Source organism: Chenopodium album, chromosome 4 (assembly GCF_948465745.1).
Source record: "Chenopodium album chromosome 4, dcCheAlbu1.1, whole genome shotgun sequence".
In the NCBI taxonomy this organism is placed as follows: Eukaryota; Viridiplantae; Streptophyta; class Magnoliopsida; order Caryophyllales; family Amaranthaceae; genus Chenopodium; species Chenopodium album.
Window position 1 is genome coordinate 9,778,522 of NC_137837.1, and position 18,527 is coordinate 9,797,048.

Below are 18,527 nucleotides of genomic sequence, written 5' to 3' on the forward strand. Positions count from 1 at the left end.
TTTTGTGGGAAGTCACAATTCCCATGAATTTGCAATTCCCTCATTTTCACTTTTTAGTGTCAACCAAACAACTCACCCATTTTCAAATTCCCATGATTTTTGACTTCCTCCATTTTCTTTAAATGGTGATCGGTGATCATGCATAACAATTTAGAGGAAGGAGAGTGGGTGAGTAATGTATAATATACAAAAGAAATTTTCAACCACACATTGAAATTTGAAGTAAAATACATAATAATGGTATGAAATGATAATGAAGAAAAATACAAAATACTACGTATATTATATCAACATGCATCTTAGAAGGAACTTATCCAAACTATACAATGCTAACTAATTATATACTTTGTAATTTAAAGTTTCAATTTAGATGTTTTATTTCATTTTTAAATTAATAAACTCTCGCTGTTGGAGCAAGTATTTAAAAACGGAAAGAGTATAAGACTTTTTTTTTTTTTTTTTTTTTTTTTTTTTTTTTTTTTTTTTTTTTTTCATTTTCTCAATCTCTCTCATTCCCAAAAATGCTTAGGAATTCGTAATTTTTAAAGTGGTGTAACTAAAAAGAAACAGAAAATGCATTGTAAACATGTGAAAACTATGAAATGTGAAAATCATGGACCGAATTATTGTGTTATAAACTTACAGATGTACTCACTCTATGACGCTTTTTTAAAGTGGTGCAACTAAAAAGAAACAGAGAAAGCATTGTAGACATGTGAAGATTATGAAATGTGAAATGGGAAAGTCATGGACCGAATAATTGTGTTAGAAACCTACAGAGATGCACATGTTAGAACATGAACATCTACTTTATCAGTCTACCATTCTGCATTCACATTTCACCTAAACTAACAATCTCGAACCAGGTTAAGGAGGCTATTTGGTGCAGTTATTTTTCTCTCACTCTATGACGCTTTTTTGGCTGTTTTGGACTTGCTACAGATTCAGAAGAACTAGCACTGCGCTTATTCCATTGCTTTAAAGCAACCTTCCTATCTTTTTTCTCCTTTAACAATTCTTCAATGCGCAATAGAAAGGAATCAGGTGGAAATTTCGACTCAAGCTTACAAGTGGCAATGCAGCCAGTAAGTTCTCGAAGCATGCACAATTCCATGTCAGTAACAATCTGTAAACAAAATACCATAATTATATGATAGTTTGTCCATGAAAATCAGAAACGCCAAAAAAAAGAAAAAAAAAAAAAAAAAAAAAAAATGGGGAGTACTACACAACTAGGACATACTTTGTATTACATACTCTTTAACAAAGTACAGAAGTTAATATGCACATGATTTCTTAATTACTTGGGGAAAAAACAGGTAAGTTTAATTTGTCCATGATTCAAATCATCAGCTAGTTCTGCAAGAAAGTGATGTTTAAAAACAAAAGGCTAAATTGCTAAACGAAATGAGGTTATTAGAATACAAATAGTCGGATATACATGTTCAGGTCCCAAATCAGGCAACTAATATGACAGTAATAACAAAACACAGCAACGAATAACTTAACAAATGATGCAAAAACTTGAATTCTAATTATTCTCATATTCATTAAGCATGTGAAATACGGTGCAAAAATGACCTTAGTCACATCACATATGGCATAACATATACAGAGTAGAACGAGTCATGTTATAAATTTACCTTGGAATCAAAATTTTCCTCTTTCCGTTTCTCATTTACTTTATTGGTTTTAAGGTCCAAGTAACCTTCCAGCACAGGCACTGGCGGAAATATATGTTCCAGCTTAAAAATACAAATGCACTTGACTGCTGTAAGCAGCTTATGTCTTTCAATATAAGACTTAATAAGTCCTGTTCAATTCAAAAGGGAAAAAACGGGTACATTAAGAGTATGTAGGTAAGTACTACTCAGATAATTCTAAAAAACAACAAATGAGCACCGTAGATGTAAAAACTTGATGATAAAAGAAAGAAAACTTAAGCCAAAAGCCCAAAACAGAGATTAAAATCACATTTAACTTATACTCTGTATAAAATTTTAGCCAAGTAATTAAAGAAACATTCTTAAAAACTAGAAAGCTAAGCTAAGAAAGTAAGAAGTACTCGTAAGTACTCCGTTGGTTGTCATATAATTTATCAAGAGAATGATTCATTTGAATGAAGAAACAAAGTTAGGTTGGAAATAATTAAAAGGCCTGCCTATTTCAGGATGAGCAGATTCAAAAAGTCAATAAGATGACTCCTTAAAAACACATGCAGGTTTTCGAGGGACTACTAGATTGTACTCCGTAATCCGTAGAAAAATTCAAAATAGAAACTGAGAAAAACCGACTAAACTACAGCTTTAGGCATTCTCTGGAGAGAAAGCAAATACACTGGAATTTAATACATCGTAACATGTAGTATTCTACTATTCTAGTATGTTGGATATCCTAGCCTATATTTCTAATACCGGATATACAAACATGATATACTTTTGCCATGCATTCTAATGTATCCCTTCTTCACAAAATAAACCAATCAAAGACAAGAAACTGCTACACAAAAAGACAGAACATAGAAAACATTGATCAAAGTATGCTTCTTTTTTTTTCCTTTTGCAGAATTGCAGGGTTTTATGAACATTTTACTTTAACAACATACATGACACTCTGATATGAATTAAAAGCAAATTCAATATGTGAATACATCCAATAATAATAGTCTTATACAAGATCCTTTTTAATTATTCTTATATCTCCCTTCTTTTCAGAGAAAAAATCTTCCCCTGATTGTAGTTCAAATTGTACTAATTAAATGGTGGTTCTCACAAGCAGCTTAGTCTTATTTCAAAGAAAAACCAATGCTTTGTCACTAAATTCTATTCATGAGTTGTATAATTCTCAACAAAGCATGGATGTCAACTAGATTATCTTTGCTGATTACATGTGTTACCAAGAATCTGGTTCCCGTTTACACCATTTGCACTTCAAATAAAATAAAATAAAATAAATCCTAACAAAGTAGAATTACAAATTGTCCCAGTTTGCAACTTTACATAGAAGACAAAGAAGATATATTACCTGGAATATTATCCGAAAGTCCCAATGCACTGCATAACACTTGCTGCTCATGCCAATAAATCTTAGGTCCACCATACAATGAACCAAACATAAAAACAAGATCATTTGCATCAAAACAATCTGCTAATTCGAAGGCAGCTACAAACAGCAAAAACCCGTAATTATCTGTTGGAGTTCTGCCCTTGGTGTCCTTAAAAGTAATAGCTAATTGCCTTGCTTCCTCTTTGACATCATCCATGATTGGAGGTGATAGTTTCATTAACTGCTCCAACAACAATATGCAACTATCTTTATGAATTGTGGCTGTATCCATATCTGAGAATCTTTGGTAAAATGTTCGAGTAACTTCAATAACAAGCTTTCTGGGATCAGGAGCATATCTAAGAGCATCCAATATCTCCTCAGATGATATATCTTTTGCCTTTGCATGCTCAAATAAATAAGACCTCACCAAAACTGCATCCATATTAATGCAATATGAACGAATTCGTTCATCAGCAATATTTGATGAGGAGGAATCATCTTTTGGACATGCTACTTTGTGGATTTCTGAGTCAGGTAATTCCGGCCTCACTTTTGCCAAACTGCTGCTTTCTAAACAATCAAACAAGAAATATAAGTGTTGAAACAATCGAACACTTCAAGGTCCTATAAAGAGAAAACCTAATGATGCTTTTAAAAGCAACAAAAGAAGGAAGTGATAGAGTGAACATATGTTGCAGTAAACTAGTTTGCTTACCACTTTGCTTCTCTTGAAACCCATTACATTGCTCCTCTAATGACTTGTCTAGTTGATCATCAAGTTCATTCTCTTTCGACTCGAAACCCTTGTTGCAATCATTAATTTGGTTATCATCCCTTACTACCAACTCTTTTTCATGGCTATAGAATTGCTTCTCTTTCGTACGCAATGCTAGAATTTGTTCCTCAATTTCCTTTTCCTTCAATTCAATCTGTCTAGACCGCTCATCCATTTGCTTTCGTTCCAACTCCATAGCTTTTGTACCCTCAAATACTCCCTTCTCTTTCGCCTCTAACACTTCACTACGCTCATCAATCTCCTTCTATTTCAACCCCAACATCTTCTCTTTAGACTTTAACATTGAGCTTTGCACATTATTCTCCTTTTCCTTAAGCTCAAGCGCGAAGTATAACTCATTCATGTCATTCTTGTCCCCCTCTAACTTTACCTCTTTTTGTTCCAACACACTTTCCTTCATATTCAATTCCTTCTCTTTGGCATCCAATGCTTTGCCTCGCTCACTCATCACCTTTGCCTTCAACACCATCTCTTCAATACTCTCCAAGTCTCCATAATCACTCTCTCCCTCTCCTCCACCGCCTTCAGCTGCTCCTTAACCTGCTCAAAACCCTCCTTATTACACTTCTCTCCCAACTCCACCGCCTTACACCGTTCACCAAGTAATCTCTTCTCCAACTCCAAAGACTCGCGCCACTCTTTCACCTCATTGATTCTCTCACGCAATGACTTCTCCCCCAAGTCCAACTTCTTCTTCCTCAATTCAACCTCTGTTTGTAAATCCTTTAACTTGTTCTTTGCAACGTCGATTTCTGTTTCTATCGCCTCGACTTCCTTAACTCGCTCCTCAAGCGAGCTGTGAACCTTAGAGAAAGAACTCTGAAGTGTACGCCATTGCTCACAAAGTGAAACTATTGAAAAGGAGCGAGTCTGAAAATCAGTGAAAGTTTCGCCAAGTTTATGCATAACTAGCCTTGAAGACTTAAGGTCATTTGAAGTTTGATAAAAAATTGTCATGATTGATCAAACTTTTAAACTGGTAATTAAATTTGAAGATCAATTATTAAATCCTAGAATGCTGCATAGAAATAGAAGAAGGGTAGTAGTTATAATCAAGATTAGACTGGTAGCTAGAAAAAAAAGGAAACAACTAAAAGGAGAATCCTCCATTGAAGCAACCTCTTAGGTAAAAGATGTATCATTGAATATCAAATTCAACCTTATATGTTCTTCAATTATTTCAATTATTAACAACAAATTAATTACCATAAAAACAAATTGAAACAAGTAAACCTAATTTGAACATATCTTTGAATATGAATTTCCAGTATTTTGAATTGGATATTGCAATTGGCAAAGATTACATCTTTACTATCAATTAATAATCAAATTAGCAACCAAATTGACTCAATCATCAAATCAAATTCATTTCGATTAAGAATATGAATAGCAAAATTTTGCATTATTTATAATTTCACAGAAAATTAAAATCAATTTAACCGTGATCAAAATTTTCCTATTAATTATATCTTTATATGCAAACAATTTTGCAGCGAACTCGCAGAAAATTCTAAACATATTGAAAAATCCAGGCAAGTAATATGAACGGGTATGAATCATCAAATCGAGGGTAATTTGCAGCAAAATGTAGTTTAATTTGCATAAAAATCGACATAAAAATGTCGCTTAAAATTGAGTAATTGTACCTGTTAAAGTATTACCTGATTTTGCAGTCAATTTGTGAATTCAAGTGAGGAATTGAACGTTTGCATAATAATTTGAAGAGCAGGAAAGAAAAAAATGCATCTTTGAGATAATATTTGGGCAATTATTGAAAAAAAAAAAAAAAGAAGAACTAGTGAGAGAAAGTGAATGCGTTTATTTGCCAGGTTTAATCAAAATTAACTTAATAGTTATTTACTAGTATAGTACCGGTGCAATTGCACGGTATTATAAGTTCATCAAAGGTTATGTTCAATTCAGCTTATTTTTGAAATAATCAGATTAAATTGTCTAGCAAATGATATTTTATGTTTATTTGCTTTTATTTATTGTTGAACAATTATATTTTCATAGTTTGAAAATGGGAATTTTTATGTGGGCGTGGCTGGTCACTCTGTGTGGAAGGGGTTACTCGAGTAATTCCTGACCGAATAATCCCTGGCCGAGTAACCCCTGATTGAACCCCTAAAGTAACTCTTGATCGAGTAACTCTAGTAACCCTGCCCAATCGAGTAACCCCTGACCGAAAAACCCCTAGATTAATCCCTATCTGAACCCCTCAAGTAACCTTTGAGGGAACTCCTACTACACGGTATGTCCAGCCATATACAAAAATTTGTCTTAAAAATTTATAAATTGCAAAGTGCAAATCAAATGACATCTCATTTAATAAATTTGCAAATTATTAAATCAAATTATAATTTAGTTAGTCAATAAAAATATGTGGTGAATTGAACATTACCCAAGTCTGGTCAAATCTAGTTAATCAAATATAGCCCAACAATAAATTAAAACCCCTGACACAGTAACTCGAGTAACCTTAATCGAGTAATACCTGGTCTGAGTAACCCCTCAAGTTAACCCCTGACCGAGTAACCCCTGGCCGAACCCCTCAGATAACTCCTAACCGAACCCCTCAAGTAACCTCTAACTGAGTAACTCGTGTAACATAAGTTAAAATATGCAATCAATAATTTTTCATCAATTGAATTATATATATTTTTTCTTATTTTGTTTCTTAATTTTAATTATTTATTTTTCATAAGTTAAAACATGATGTTTGACTCGAACTTTTTGAAAAAAAAAAATGAATAAATCGTTTTATTTGAATAAAAAAATATATGTTTTGGTCTAGTAATAATCTTGTTTAGTCTTCTTTACTTTTCTATTTTTTTAGGAAATTTGCTTTTCTATATTTTACCCACTTCTTTAACAAATCTTCTTTATATTAATTAGATTTCTTTTTATCAAAAAAAAAAAGATTTCTTTTTAAAGTAAGTGTTAATGTTTCTTGTTTTTTTTTTTTTTTTTTTTTTTTTTAAGTAAGGGTCTGTTCACATTTAATTTACTGAACTGAGATGAACTGAACTGAACGAATTAGAGCTGAACTGAACTGATTAGAGTTGATCTGAACTGAACTAAGCTGAACTGAATATTTTATGAGAAGGTAATTAGGACCTGAACTGAACTGAACTGAACTGAACTGAACTGATTGGAGCTGAACTAAACTGAACTGAAATTAAGATAAAATAGTAGGCAATAATTTAAGATAAAAAATAATATGCAATTTTGTCACATAAGATCAAAACTATTCATATGATTTATTGTAGGAAATAATTTATGATAAAAATATTATGCAATTTTGTCGCATTAGATAGATAAAAAATATTTGTAAGATTTTTTGTAGGCAATAGTTTAAGTTACAAAAATATTCATAAGATTTTTTATAGGCTATAAAAAATTTCTACAATATATGGAGTATATATTTTGACAATTGCTTTATATAGAATTGGGAAAAAAGGCGGGAAAATTTTTAATAGTGGAGTGACATGTGGAGCTTTGCATATAGTGTCCTCTATTTTAGTATATATATATAGATAAAAAAATATTTGTAAGATTTTTTGTAGGCAATAGTTTAAGTTACAAAAATATTCATAAGATTTTTTATAGGCTATAAAAAATTTCTACAATATATGGAGTATATATTTTGACAATTGCTTTATATAGAATTGGGAAAAAGGGCGGAAATTTTTTTAATAGTGGAATGACATGTGGAGCTTTGCATATAGTGTCCTCTATTTTAGTATATATATAGATAGATAGATAGATGAGTTTTAGGTTCTTTATTTATTTATTTTTTTGACACGTAGGTTCTTTATTTTCAGTTAATCATGAGATGTCTTATTTTAATGCGAAGTAAAGTATTATGCTCAATTTAGTCAATTATATTTGAGTTGTCTTATTTACTTATGGAGTACTTCTTATAATTTCTTTTTTTTTTAAAAAAAAAAAAATCATTATATATACAATGTGTCTTTATTTAAAAAGTATGGAGAACATTTTTTTTGTGCAAATTCCTTTAAAAATGTCTAAAGGTGTGTTAAATTCAAAATTAAAATTTACGGAGTAGTTGACTTACATTAACCATAGCATATTGAGAGAAGTTTGACCAAAGGGTTGACCATAATTGGGATACTTCACTCCACATATTAGATGGTTTACGCTAATCTATACAAGTACTATATAGGGGTGTGCAGAAATGGACCTAGACCGGAAAACTGACCGGGACGGGTCCGGAATTGGACCGGACCAGTTGATTCCGATCCGGTCTTCGGTCCTCACAAATTGGGGATTCCAGGTTTTCAGACCGGTCCGGGTAAAAATCAGAAAGTGTATTTTTGTAATTTTTTGGGTGAAAATTTTAAATTTCTAAAAAATTTAGGTACAAAACTTGTAATTTATAAATTCTAGGTGCAAAATAGGAAAGCACGCAAACAAAAATCGGACGTTAAAAATGTATGTATATATTAAGATACTAAAATGAAAAAGAAAAATAGAAAAAAATGTAACTGGCCCATCCCGGTCCAAAATCGGGCCGGAATAAACAGGTCTGGATCGGAACCCGGACCGGTTGATTACGGTCTGGTTGGTCCTAATCCCCAAAAAAATTCGATTCCGGGTTTTGGTCAATTTCGGTCCCCAAAAAAAATGAATAAGAAGTCATACCAATTTTGCTATCTAGCTAATAATTTAGCTCACTTATTCTTCTTAACTAGCCTTCTGGCCCGTGCAATGCACGGGTTATTCATATAAAATTGCATTAAGAGATAAGTGAGGAAATATCAATAATTATTATAGATTTATAGGGTATAATATGTAATCGGAAACATGATTAAAGAAATTAAAATTTTGGAACTTTAATCGAAAAAGAGGCTTAAATAGAAGGTAGAAGGGCTAAAATTAAAGCGAGAATAGGAAAAAGTTTAATTAAAAGGGAGAGATAAATATTAAGAGATGAAATGTGTATAAAAGATGAAGTATAAGTTTAATGAAAGAATTAAAAAAAATGGTGTAATAAAAAATTAATAGTATAAGATGACATGTCGTGGCACTATGGTTAGAGAAGTGTAATAGAATGGATGAGGACATGTGTCTTTTTTAGTTTCTTGGTTATAGTTTTTAAATACTAAGTATAGATATATTATAATGTAGATCATTAAAGTTTATAAATTATTTTCTTTAACTAAATCTAAAATAGAAGTATTTAACATTATTATGTATATAAAAAAATTAAAAGTAAAATTCATCTACATAAAATATATAATACATTAATATTCAACGTATCGACCCTGGACATCGTCCGGGCTAAACACTAGCTAGTTACAATGTTAAATTACGCGTGATTGCTAACGATAAATGTCAAATTGTCAAGCCTAAGGAAGAAGGCCCGAGACTGAAGGAGACCGGTTTGTGAGCAGTTGAAAACAAGTTCAAAAGAACGATTGGCAGAGTACTTACAAAGTACTTAAATCATCTTTAATCTCATTGCTTCATTATTACACCACCCTTATTTTTATTTACAGTTTACTTGTATTTTTTATATAGTAAGGGTATATGTTAATGAATTTTTTTTTATTTTTTATTTTTCATTTTTAAAAAAAAAAATTTGCCGCTTTAATGCAATACATATACATTATCAAATCACACCCTAGCTATACTAACAATTTTATTAATTTCTTTTTAATAACAACGAACCCTAGATAAGTCTATTATGTTTAGGATTAGGTTTATTATTTATGGTAAATTGTTTTATCTTTTGTAGGTTTAGGAAAGTAATATGCAGAGTTCTACAAGGTTTAGGTAACCTTTTGTAAACTATAAATATTAGCCAAATTCATCAATACATGTCAAGCAATTATATTTTTCATTACAGTAATATTTTACAAAAAGATAAAATGGCCGATGACTTTCTTGAAATGCTATTACAATGGCCGAAATCTTCATTGCCGATCTCATCACCGGCAACCCAAGTGAAAGGCAAAGAGTCGAAATCTCTCCGTCAAAATCTCAAACAACCTTTGTCATCACCACAAAAACCTTCCTTGAAAGACTCGTTATATTGCGAGAAGTTGGAGTAGGGATGTCAACGGGGCGGGGCGGGGCGGGTTTTGGCATTTCCATCCCCATCCCCGCCTCCCATTTTCATCCCCATCCCCACCCCCATCCCCGCAGCGGGTCTGGAAACTTTCCCCATCCCCGCCCCGGCGGGTCTAACTTCAAAACCACCCCCGCCCCATCCCCATGTGGATATCCATCCCCGTTTTAGCCCCACATAATCCCCGCCCCATACCCACCAAATCCCCACCTGAAATCCACCACAAATAATATATTTAAATCAATTCCAAAAAAAAAAAAAAAAAAAAAAAAATTCTATACTACAGCAGCGTACAACTCAAATACAAAGAATGCAGTACATACTTCACATATTGAAAAAAAAAAATAACAGTAACTCAAATTGTCCAAAGTCCAAAATTAAAAATACTACAAGTTTACAAATATTAAAATACATAATAAGAAATCCATTATTCGGTGCAAACTCCACTTGTTCCGGAATCGATATCCCATGTTTCAAATTCTTCCTCTAATTCACCCACTAATTTGGCATACTCATCATTCCTGAATTCTCCACAATCTGCAAATACAACAATGTGACTTAATTAAAAAATAATAATAATAATAATAATAATAATAATAATAATAATAATAATAATAATAATAATAATAATAATAATAGTAATAGTAGTAATTAAATAAAATGTTATTTTAGCTATCTACCTTTAAGAGTAGCCCATATCCAATTTTGAGTACACATTAAAGCTTCGACTGCTTCCGGTAAAAGCCGACTACGATAAGGATTAAGAACCCGACCACTTGTGCTAAATGCGGACTCCGATGCAACAGTAGAAACAGGAATGCTCAATATATCTCGTGCTATTTGCTGAAGAATGGGATATGTGCCTCCATTTGTCTTCCACCAATTAAGAATATCAAAATCTTGGACTAGAGGCACATTAGCAGCATCTAAATACTTATCCAATTCAGAAATTTCATTACTTGGATCCTTATCTTGTTGCAAAAATTCTGCAAATTCTTGCATAAAGGCCTCTTCATTGGCTTTGCTACTACTACCCAAATCAAAAGGTTGTTGGCTACTACTACCTTGAGTTTTACCGATCTTAGAGCCATATTCTTCAACCAATCTTCGTAGAAGATCACTAATTCTACCAACCTCAATTTCAAAGTCATGCTCATCAAAAATTTTTGCAAAATAAAACCGAATAAGAGCCATTTTGTATCTAGGATCTAGTATTGTTGCCACTCCCATTAAACCATTCACATTAGCCCAATATTTGTTATATTTCAGCAACATAATGTCAGCCATTTTCCTTACATAATCATGAGGAGATAAAAGCCAACCAGAAATAGCAATTCTCAAAGCACAAATTTTAGGAAAATAAAGATTGGCAGTGGGGTAATTTGTTCCTGAAAAGTTAAGGGTAGTTTTACTAAACACTTCTAAATGTTCACATATTTTCTCAACTTTTTCCCAATCTTCAGGTGTCGGTGGATTCTTATATAAATTATTTCTTGCACTTAAAACAACAAACACTTCTCTATAACAAATAGCAATAGAAAGCATTTCATAAGTAGAATTCCACCGAGTTTTGCAATCAAGTGCTAACTTTCTAGTACACTCAGGAGCTATTTGCTTAGCAACTTGTTCAAACTTTTGTACTCTCTTATCAGAAGCAGTCCAAAACACAACACTATCCCTAATCCTTTGAACACCATTTGATACCACAGCACTTAAACCATCTTGAACAATCAAATTTAAAATGTGAGCACAACAACGCATATGAAAAAAATCACCTCGCAATAAAAGTGAGCTATATGGAAACACTCCTTTCAAAATTTCCATCATTGCATCATTAGTCGAACAATTATCCACAGTTATAGAAGACAACCTAAGATCAAGATTCCATGATTGAATGCTTTCTTTCAATGCATCAGCAAGGACTTCGGCAGTATGAGGGGCAGGGACATATAAAAACCTATCAACACCATTGAAATTGACAAATAAAAACCTATCATCATCACTTATAATTACTATGATATTTTCCAGGGAACATCAGTATAAAGGTATGTTTTCATTTTAAATCTCACACAAAAAACTATAACAATACAAAGGCAACCAAAAAAATAAACAAGTTATAAGTAACTAGAAAACAATACCTTATGATCCGACTTTGCAACTTCCATGTATTATCAATGAAATGTGAGGTGACCGCCATATAACCTTTTCTCTGGTTGTCAGCAGTCCACATGTCAGTAGTTAAGGCAATCTTGCCCTTTGCTTTCCTCAACAAGGTTGCAACATTCTCCTTCTCAAGCTCATATCTTTTCATAATATCTTTTCTTGTTGTGTTGCGAGATGGCACTTTAAATCCAGGTTGGAGTGTCTTGCTATACTTTCTAAAACCCATATGTTCAACCATGCTAATTGGATACTCATGCAAAATAATCATCTCCGCCAAGTCTCTTCTTCCATCTTCTTGGTGGAATTCATAAGGGGCCAATGTCATCGTTTCATTCTTATCATTCAAGTTTTTTTGTGTACCAAACAATCTTGATTGTCGAATATCTTGACATACTCTCTTTGGACATATTTTTAAATGATCTTTCAAATGCGTAGTTCCTGCTTTCGACCCACCAGCAAGTAGCTTAGAGCAATGGTTGCACTCAGCTTTTACTGCATCACCAACCCTCTTTCTCTTAAAGTCAGACCACACTGCTGAAGTATGCCTACTAGTTATTGGTAGGACAGAAGGATCGGAATTAGTCTCCATGGGACTTTCATCGTCATCCAATGTAATTGGAGTATTACTAGCTGAAGTGGGAACACTAGCATTATTGTCATTCTTTGATGTCATTCTCCCCTAAAAACAAATTGCAGTAATTTAATGGTCAATTCATGAACAAATTAAACTACTACTTTCAACAAGTCAACACAAAACTTTTGTAAAAAAAAAAAAAAAAAAAAAAAAAAAAAAAAAAAAAAAAATTGACAATCACGCATCATCAAGTTAATCTTTTTTAATATCTATCCTATAATATCCATCCTAATATCTATATGACTTTCCTTTTTTACCAAGTTAATCTTGCATATAAATAAGACCATCACGCATCATCAAGGACATCAACCCCACAATTTTATTTTATTTTTTTTTAAATAATCTCCAAATTTTTTATTTTTAAAAAAATTGACAATCTCAATTCTCTTTCTCTTCTACAATGAAGAAGGACGCAGAGTTGAGTGTTTCCTGTAAAATTTCTGGTGCAAATGAAGAGAATGAAAGGGAAGATGATGATTGGAGTATCTAACCCTTGAACCTCCCAATTTCCCATACAAATACAAATTATCAACATATACTTTGAAATTATCAACATCTATGGTTAACAGTAGACATAATTGAACATACAAGTACAAATTATTCTATATCATGCAACTAGAAATACAAATTATCGTCATACAAATACAAATACAAAATAAAATGCAAATAGACACATGCAACTCAAAAAACAAGTAATCAAACATAATAGCAAATTATTCAAATTATTTTTCATAAAAAAAAAAATGTTTTTGTTACCTAGGAGTCTAGGACATACTCACAGACGCAAATCAATTTAATGAACTCATACATAATCAAACTAATGGCTTCTTAATTAATTTCTTAGTTGATTATTTAATTTATTTTTCATATGATAAAATGATAAGGGAAAAAATAATTGGGGGAAAAAAAAGAGAAAGAGTTAGAGAGATTACCTGGAAGAAATTCTGGTCAGATTCTTCGTTTACCGGCGACGAGATTCACAGCCTCAAAGGTGGAAGTAAGGTGACAGCCTGAGAGGAGTAGATCTGTTTTTTTTTTTTTTGACGGAAAGGAGTAGATCTGTAGATGATGGAGGAGAAAGTGAGAAATGGAGGAGAAAGTGAGCCTGAGTGTGTGACGGCTAGGGTTGAAAGTTTGAGAATGAGAAATTGAGAGTGTGTGGGCTTTTTCCAGAAACTTCATTAATTAGTTTTTTTTTTTTTTTTTATATACATAATAAATAAATTAATGATATATGTACATATGGGTCGGGTATAATGCGGGTATGGGGCGGGTATGAGATGGGTCAGGCGGGGCTGGGCCGGGTATGGGGTGGGTCAGGCGGGGCGGGGCGGGGATGGGGTGGGTCAGGCGGGGCGGGGCGGGGATGGGGCGGGTATTGCCTAAAATCCACCCCCGCCCCATCACCCATGGCGGGTATGGATTTTAGACCCATCCCCGCCCCGCGACCCGCCAAAGCTATACCCATCCCCGCCCCATCGGGGCGGGGATGGGGCGGGTCTCCTACTAGACCCGCCCCACTGACATCCCTAAGTTGGAGAATACAAAACGTAAGTTGCAACAAGGGTACAAGGACTACGAAAATGGAAGAAAGAAGATATGTTTGATTAGTGTGAGTGATCTCCCTTCAGAACCTACTACAAGTCGAAGAAAGCAAAACAAGTTTAAAGAAACGAGCTTAAGAAATCGTAAAGAGTTAAGAGAGGTCAAGAATAATAATGGCTCGTCAAATACATGGGTGTTGAACAAACAATGTACTAGTGATACGGTACGTCAAGATAAAGAACAAGATTATGGTACTCGGCCACCGGCAACGAATTCAAAGATCAAGATTAAGTCATGGAACAAGTGAATTGAAGAATTAAAGATTTATGATCATCGAAATTAATTTCTTCTACTAGGATTGAGGTTGATGAATGGTTGAATAGTGGCTGTTGTTGAGTAGAATGTCGTTAAATATCGTTTTATGTATCGTGTACTACTTTTTTCTGTTGAACGAGATTATGATGTTTACTGCCTTTTGTATTGTTACTATTATAATAATAATTAGTTTTATTATTTTCATTATTATTATTACAATCTTAGATATGCACACGCATAATAAGAAGTGTATTATACTTTCATTAACCATACAAAATTGTTTACATATATACTTTGTACATACTTGGAGATAATAGTGCAATGCATGGACAAAGTTTTAAGATATTTTAAATAGTTTTTTTTTTTTTTAACAAAAATAATTTTTTCTACTTTAGTAAACAATAGGAAAATTACATATTATAGAAACAAAGAAAAAAAATACAATTTTGAGGTAACCTTAAGTCTTTATCAATTGTTACTACTATTTGTCATCATAACGATTACACATCAATAGGGTTCGAATAACCAATAGGACAACCTTAGATATATAGTATAGCTAGATTTTTAACCAAAGAAACACCATGATTAGCGGTGTCAATTGCCTTTCTTGATAATCTTGTACTTTGAAATATGAAAAGGAGATATGAAAAGGAGTAGTGCTAGCCTACAAAAAAAAAAAAAAAAAAAAAAAAAAAAAAAAAAAAAACTCATGTTATATTCAATTCATAATTCTTATTATTTAACTAAGATAAATAAATATTGACAAGATAAGATTACGATTGATTTTTTTAGGGATTGGATGCAATTTATTTTAAGGAAGGGATTAAAGGCAGTTGAAGGCATAGAATGTGGAAATAATAATAAAAATAAAAAATAAAAAAAACTGTGAATGCTTTTTTTTTTTTTTTTTTTTTTTTTTTTTTTTTTTTTTAACAAAAGTTTTAGAAGATTTTGTAATTAAGAAGGATAACTTCATTGGAAAAAAAAAAAAAAAAAAAAACAATTGAAAAAGATTTTTTATTGGTATTTTTATCAATAGAATTTTCCCAATAAACTAAAGAATTCTCTTTAAAGATTAACACATATACAAGTAGCCTTTTTTTCATTAAGTAATACTAAGGGTTTGTTCTCATAAGTTTATTTTCAGTTCCGTGCAGCTTCTAATTTCCTTCTCTTATAAAATATTCAATTCAGTTCAGTTTAGTTCGATTCGGTTCAGTTCAGCTTAATTCGGTTCGGTTCGGTTCAGTTCAGCTTAGTTCGGTTCAGTTCAGTTCAACTGAGTTCATTCAATGAAAACATGCCCTAACTTTATGCATAAACATTATACAAGTATATTTTTTATTTTTTTTTTTAAAAAAAAAAAAAAAAACATTATACAAGTATAAAATTTTAGTGAAATAATTAGCATGCGGTCTCCATTACCATGAGATTACAATCTGACCAAAAAATAAAAGGTGAAGTCCAACTACATACTTCTCTCTTCCTATTTCTATCTACCAAGTGCTTTTAAAATACTTTAAAAATTGTTATGTAGTCGCAATTACATATAAATATTGCACTAAAATGATAACAAAATAACAAAATCATATTGGATACATTATTTATATTCATATTGTTTGTGTTACAAACGTGTGAAGAAGTATATATAGACGTAAGAAGAAATTCATGGATCAAATATTTTTGAGTTACAAAAAAACACAAGTCAGAGCATTTAATTCATCAGTTTGCATCCACCTAAACTAAACTCGAACCAGATTAAGGCGCTACTTGTACTTGGTGATCGTTCCCTACTTCTCTATTTTAGGACGCTTTTGTAGCTGTTCTTGACTTGCTATGGAATCACAGGAGCTTGCACTGCGTTTATTATTAATCCAATGTGTTAGAGCACCCGCCTTCCTTTCTTCTTTCGCCTTTAACAATTCTTCAATGCGCGATAATAGGGGTTCAGGTGGGAATCTAGACTCGAGCTTAAATGTTGCAATGCAGCTAGTAACATCTCGAAGAATGGATAGTTCCTTGTCAATAGCTTCAATCTGTAAACAAAGGACCAAAATTAGCCTCATGCTATTCAAGCAAATGAAAGACAAAGTAATAATATATACTGCCTCCGTTATTTATTATGACAGATTATGTGCAACAAAAACATGTCATGAGGAGAGAGATAGAGAGAAATGACAACCTGTAAATGGAAAGAAAACATTTGTTGCAAATAAAGTATATCATCTATTTTTAGTAAACGTTGCACATAATATGAAATGAAGGTAGTATGATAAGTCACATTGTTAATAATGGGTAGTACCTTTGGAATAAACGTTCCAGCTTTCCGTTTCTTATTCACTTTTTTATTAGACATGTCCAAGTAATTTTCCAGCAAAGGCTCGGGTGGAAACTTATCTTCCAACTTAAAAACACAAATGCACTTGACTGCTGTAAGCAACTTCTTCTTTTGAATAGAAGACTTGATAAGTCCTGTTCAATTAAAAAAAAAAAAAAAAAAGGTTAGTACGAGTATAAGTCTAAAGAACAACAAACGGGCACATAGATGAACATACGTGGCTTAACTACTTAAGTAATCGTAATTGTGAACAGAGTGTGGATATCAACTAAATTAGCTTAGTTAGAGTCGTTAATTAAATGTGATATACCTAGGGGTCGAACCACATATATATACACTATATGCACTTGAAAAAAATACAAAATTCGTCCTAACAAGTTAGAATTACAAATTGTAAATTGAGATAATGTAGATATATGCATACCTGGAATCTTATCTGAAAGTCCTAATGCACTGCATAAACTCGCTAGCTGCTCAAGCCGATAGATCTTAACTCCACGATAAAATGAGCCAAAAAAGGTAACAAGATCATCTGCATTGAAACAATTAGCTAACTTGAACGCAGCTACAAACTGCAAAAACCCGAAATTATCTGTTGGAGTTATGTTCTTGGCGGCCTTAAGAGTAAAAGCTAAATCCCTCGCTTCCTCTTTGACATTATCCATAATTGGAGGTGATAATTTCATTAACTGCTCCAACAGCAAAATGCAACTATCTTTATAAATTGTGGTAGTATCTTTATCTGAGAAATTTTGGTGGAACGTTCGAGTGACTTTCATAACAAGTTTCCCTGGATCAGGAGCATATCTAAGAGCATCCAATATCTCTTTAGGTAATATTGTTTTCGCCTTCACCTGGTCCGTTATACAAAATCCCAAAAACAATGCATCCATTGTAGTGCAATAATAACGTATTTGTTCACCACCAATACTTAATGATGAGGAAAAATCTTTTGTACCAATGTGCTTCTCATCATACTCTTGTGCTTGACAATTAGAAAGTATTTGATGCCCATCACATTTTAGTTGATCATTGAACTTGTTCTCTTTCGACTCGATCTCCAACTCTTTAGCTTGCAAAACTAGAAATCGTTCCTCAATTTCCTTTTCCTTAAATTCAATCTGTCTAGACCATTCATCCAATTGCTTTCGTTCCAACTCCATAGCTTTTGCATCCTCTAACATTAACTTCTCTTTCGCCTCTAACATTTCACAACGCTCATCAATTTCCTTCTCTTTCAACCCTAATATCTTCTCTTTAGACATTAACATTGAACTTTGCTCATCATTCTCCTTTTCCTTACGCTCGAGCGCAAAGTACAACTCATCCATACCATTCATATCCTCCTCAAACTTTACCTTTTTTTGTTCCAACACACTCTCCTTCATACTCAACTCCTTCTCTTTAGCATCCAATGCTTCGCCTCGCTCACTCATCACCTTCGCCTTCAACTCCATCTCCTCAACACGATCCTTAACCGCCTTCTCCCTCTCCTCCACCGCCTTCATCTTCTCCTTAACCCTCGCGAAACCCTCCTTACACCGTTCACCAAGTAATCTTTTCTCCAACTCCAAAGACTCGCGCAACTCTC

The 18,527-nt window shown here is 32.8% G+C and overlaps 1 protein-coding gene across 3 annotated transcripts; it reads right to left on the reverse strand.

The window, feature by feature from the left end:
- Positions 1-624: 624 nt before the first annotated feature.
- LOC145626637 (FRIGIDA-like protein 2) lies at positions 625-5,632 on the reverse strand. Of its 3 annotated transcripts, none has more exons than XM_081679103.1 (5): positions 5,506-5,632; positions 3,764-4,695; positions 3,025-3,618; positions 1,644-1,813; positions 625-1,126 (listed from the first exon to the last, which is right to left on the reverse strand). In XM_081679103.1, the coding sequence occupies exons 2-5, from the start codon at positions 4,017-4,019 to the stop codon at positions 890-892; spliced, it is 1,257 nt and encodes a 418-aa protein (XP_081535229.1). In that variant the 5' UTR covers positions 4,020-4,695; positions 5,506-5,632; the 3' UTR covers positions 625-889. The 3 variants fall into 3 exon arrangements, with proteins under 3 accessions (XP_081535229.1, XP_081535230.1, XP_081535231.1); XM_081679104.1 differs by having other exon boundaries at positions 3,764-4,862; positions 5,506-5,601; XM_081679105.1 differs by having other exon boundaries at positions 5,491-5,554.
- Positions 5,633-18,527: the final 12,895 nt, after the last annotated feature.